The following is a 4,608-nucleotide window of genomic DNA, read 5'->3' as shown; positions in this document are numbered from 1 at the left end:
GAGCAGGCATTGCAGTGCAGCTTCCCTCCCTTCACTTGGTATTTCTCCGAGGGTTTCCCGGGCTGCAGGCAACAAGCAGCTCCACCTGGTTCAGCCCCATCCCCTTGCTGGGGAGGCTCTTCCACCACCTCTGTGCTGTCACCTGACAGGGATGTCTCTAGCCCGAGGCCTTTCCCCCAGCCACAGGACTGCCTGCTGCCTGCTCAGGCAGCCGTTCAGCTTCCCAGGGGCTCTCAGCATGCCCACACTCCTCTGAGCCTCCCCTCTCACCCTCCGCCATTTCCATACCACTATCACCGGGCTGGTCAGCAGGCTGGCACAACCCAGGTGGCTCCTCGCCAGCTGGTTTGAGGATCTTGTTCTTCTTCAGGAGGACTGGGCATTTCTTGAGGAGATGGGTGTTGAGCCCCCTTTGCTGCTTAAAACTGGCACCGCACTCATGGCACAGGAGCGGGGCCCGGCGGCTCCGGCAGCTGGCCTTGGAGTGCAGGGACATGGACTTCTCCTTCCGCGTGATGTATGAGCACTTCTCACACTTAAAGATCTGGCTCTCTGACTGCACCACCAGCATCTGCACCCTGCCCTCCAGCACCAGTGTCTCTGCCTGCTCCTTGTCCTGCTTCCGCAGTGCCTTCAGCACCGACTCTGAGCCACCTCTGGCATCGTCACCAGAGTCAGCCGCATCCTCTGGGACAGGCAGGTGGCTCTGCTCGGCCGTCTTCAGCACACGGAGCCAGGCCTCTGGCAGCCCGTCCTGGCTGGTCTCTCTCATTTCGGTGTCTGACACCAGCTTGTGGTGGTCCAAGCACGACCCCTCGAGGTGCGCTGTGGCCTGCCTGAGGGAGTTTTTTCCCTGGATGTTTCCTGCTTCTATCCTGTCCTCCAGCCTCACTGCCTCATCCTCCTGTACATCTGCCTCCTCTTCCTCAAAGTCCGGGATGTCTTCAAGCGTATTATTGTTGTCCTCCAAGCCAAGGTCATCCTGGGAGCCCAGCATCTCATAGGCTGTGGGAGGCTCCTTGCAGGACAGCATTTCCACACTCTCTGGCTGCGTCGTGCAGGGTGCTCCAGTCAAATGCTCCAGGAGGGGGTCAGATGAGGCATTCAGTGCCTCCAAGTGCAACGTGCAGGTCTCTGCCATGTCCCCAGAAGCAGCGAGCTCAGTTGAGCCTGCGGCAGCATCTCCTTGCATGCAATCATCTCCCAGGGCATTGCCAGCAGTGGGATGGCTCTGCTGCCCCTCGCCCACACCTCCCTCTGCCTCGCCACCGCCCTGTGGTGGAGTGGCACCTCGCCCAAGGAGGGGCACCACTAACGCTTGCTGGTAGCTCTCTTCCTCCGGGGACTCCACCTGGGATGGCTTTCCCTTTGCCCACTGCTCGTTGTCAGCGAGGCAGGAGCTGGCATCCGCACGCAGGGCCACACCGAGCTCGTGGCCGAAGAGCGCCTCGGAGGAGCTGGCCTCCAGCTCCTTGCTGGCGTACTTTTCCAGCCAGTCCTTGTCACCGGGGACGTAGCCGTGAATCTTGCGCTTGTGAAAGAAGAGGCTGGTGTTGCTGAAGGGGCAGTAGGAGCAGAGGGCGCAGCGGGACTACTTCTGGTTGGAGTGCTTGCAGTTCTCGTGGTTAAGAAGTGCCTGCCTGTACTTGGTCTGGTAGGTGCAGTACTGGCACTGGAAGATGGGCACCTGGTAGTTCTGAGAGTGCTTCGCCTGCATGTGCTTCTGCAGCTCATACTTGCGCTTGCAAGCGAAGCCGCACACCTCGCAGATCAGACTCTTGCCCTGGTGCCGCAGCTTGTGGCTACTCAGTTGGTCAGCACGGTGACACCGGTACGAGCACTGGTTGCACTGGTACCTGCAGGGAAAGCAGAACTGGTCAGGAAGCAGGAGGAATCAGGGCAGGCTGAGCCCCGTCAGACACGCTGAGCTCTGCTTCCCCATCCTGGACACATGGGGAAGAGGTGCTGTTTGGTTTGTCAGATCTGACCTTCGCCATCTGGGCAGCTCTCACCACAAGCAATTCCTCCCTGCTGCAGCCCTTAGCGCTGCTGGTGCCTTACACCTCCAGCCTGGGGATGAGAGGTAGGCTCTCTGGGTATCCCATACATCGACCATGTCACTCCCAGCAGCACCTCCAGCATCCCTGGAGGCAGACTAGACCCAAAGGAGGTGATAGCAGAGGTAGAAACACATTTTGGCAAAGTCTTGCATATGTTCAAGCTGGCCTTGCCCCACACACATCAGTAGAACCCACGAACCCAAGCTCAGAGCTGCACTGATGTGGCAGCACACCTCCTCAGCCATGTGGAGACACCAAAGATAGCTTTGCCTACACAGCACCATGCCAGCAACAACCTGCAAGCTCAAAGACCATATTTCTTATGTGCCAGTCTGAGCAGACTGTAGCCTTCCCCTAGGCATGAGAGAGTCTGGCACATGAGGCAGCCCAAAGCAGCAGACCCCCAGAGCAGGATGTGGGGAGCCCTGACTATGCTGCCAGGCCAGCAGGGCGGGACTCCTACCGGAGATCTCCAGTGTGCTTGCGCATGTGGACGTTCAGGTACTGCTTCCACTTGGTGATGTACCCACACTCAGTGCACATGAAGTTCTTGTCGTTGGAGTGGGTCAGCATGTGCTTGGACAGGTAGCTCACATCCCGGCACGTGAAGTCGCAGAGCTCACACTTGTGAGGTTTCTCTCCTGCAGGCAACAGAGGAATTCCCTCAGCACGACAGCCAGATAAGGCAGCACGAGCTCCCTTCCCCTGTGGGGAAACCAGCTCAGCAGGAGCCGAGGGCAACAGCAGGGATGAGGGCACACCATGACTTCAGTCAAGTCACACTGGGGTGACAAAGCCAGTGATGGGACCCAGGAGCCCTGGCCCAGCTCTCCCTGCCCACCCATAGCAGGGGCAGGACCCCTCCCGTCCCAGCTCAGCTCTCAAGACCCCCAGAGCAGACACCCACCGGTGTGCAGCAGCATGTGCCGGATGAGCACCCTCTTGTGCGCGGTGGCAAAGGAGCACTCGGTGCACTTGTGGATCTTCTCGTTGGCGTGCATCTTGCCCACGTGGTCGTGAAACTCCACGGGGTTGAAAGTGGCGTAGGGACAGAAGCTGCACTGCAGCTGCTCGCTGCCCGGGTGCCCCTGCTTCTTGTGCTTGCGGAAGACGTGCTTGTTGGAGCAGATGAAGTCGCACTGCTGGCAGTGGAAGGCGTAGTGGGTTTTTCGGTGAGCCTCCATGGCCTCAGCTGTGCCAAAGAGCAGCGAGCAGGCGTGGTACTTGCACTCCACCGCCTTGATGCCGTGAGCATCCTTGAGGTGACGGACAAACTCCTTCCGGTCCTCTGCGCAGTAGTCACAGCCCCCCTGGAAGCAGCTCAGCCTCTTGGGCTCGGCTTTGTGAGTCTTTAAGTGCTCTTTGAGGGCCTGGCTGAGCCGGAACTTCTCCTCACAGACAGGGCAGGAGTAAACATCGGAGTAGAAGTTGGAGATGTCCTCATGCATGCTGGCCATGTGGCGGTTGAGGGCGTTCTTCTCCACGGAACTGTAGTGGCAGAGCGGGCAGCGGTGGGCCTTCTCGCCCGTCTCTCGCATCATGTGGATCTTCAGCTTGCTTTTGCTGGTGAAGTACTTGTGGCAGTTGGGGCACTGCAGGCTGGGGTCGGGGAAGTGCAGGTGGAGGTGCTCCACCAGGTGTGTCCGCTTCTTGAAGCACCGCTTGCACTCGGGGCACATGTGGGTTTTGTAGAGGTACTCTGAGCCCTCCGCAACGCCCCCTGTGAGAGCAAAGGAGGGGGAGCCATCAGCAGGGAGGAGGTGGAGAGCACAGGCAGATGTTCTCTCCCCAGTCCAGCTGGGCTGGGGTGAGGGTTTATCACACACGCGGTTGCACAGCAGCCATCTACTTGGAGGGACTGTCCCCATCCCAAGCCACCAGCATGGTTCAGGTTGGCTCTTTCCAGCTTAACACTGCTAAAGATGATGCAGCGCAGCCTGAATCAGGCCTGTCCTTGTGCCCCGGCTCCCCAGAGCCAGGCTGACTTTTGCCTGAGCCTGGCAGTGGCTGGGGACAGGCAACAGGAGAAGGGGCAGAGGGCAGGGAGAGCAGTGCGCTGGTACATGCAGGAAATTTGAGGCTGCTGGACAGCACAGGACCCCAGGTCCCACCAGCCCAGCCCGTTTCATTGCCAGTCTTGAGGCTGTGCTGCTTGTTCATAAATAAAAAGCCCGAGCAGCTCCTGGCATGGCCCCACATCCTACCTTTGAAGTGCTGCATCCGTGGCACCCTGGTTTTCTTGGAAGCCACCTTCCCGTCCTCTTTGGCCTCACTTTCGCAGGGGCTCTCACCATCCTCCTCCTCTGACACATCTCCACCACTGTCTGAGTCCTCTTCTCCAGCTGAAGCTTTCTTTTTTCCAAGGAGCCCTCTCCAGTGCCTGTGGGCTTTGCCAGCCTGGATTCTGCTGCGGTGGCTTCCCAGCCAGGGTGGCAATTCCTCGCCTCCTCCTGCCTTTCTTCTGCTGCTTCAGTGGGGAAAGACAGAGATCATCACACTCCAGATGAGAGGGAGCCACCGTCCCTCACCCCAACATGTGCAAAAACCT

At 59.1% G+C, this 4,608-nt stretch overlaps 1 protein-coding gene across 1 annotated transcript in view; it reads right to left on the bottom strand.

Moving 5' to 3' along the window:
- Positions 1 to 4,608, bottom strand: part of LOC104525913 (zinc finger protein 142) — a gene marked incomplete at its 3' end in the record, with an annotated part of 5,749 nt that overhangs the window by 762 nt on the left and 379 nt on the right. Inside the window, 5 exon segments of the mRNA XM_029085246.1 lie at positions 2 to 160; positions 163 to 1,856; positions 2,524 to 2,701; positions 2,968 to 3,780; positions 4,265 to 4,541. Coding sequence (XP_028941079.1) covers positions 2 to 160; positions 163 to 1,856; positions 2,524 to 2,701; positions 2,968 to 3,780; positions 4,265 to 4,280 — 2,860 coding nt within the window.

This window comes from Antrostomus carolinensis, unplaced genomic scaffold (assembly GCF_000700745.2).
Source record: "Antrostomus carolinensis isolate BGI_N321 unplaced genomic scaffold, ASM70074v2 scaffold45325, whole genome shotgun sequence".
In the NCBI taxonomy this organism is placed as follows: Eukaryota; Metazoa; Chordata; class Aves; order Caprimulgiformes; family Caprimulgidae; genus Antrostomus; species Antrostomus carolinensis.
The sequence above is the reverse complement of the archived record's forward strand: the minus strand, read 5'-3'. Positions and strand labels throughout refer to the sequence as shown.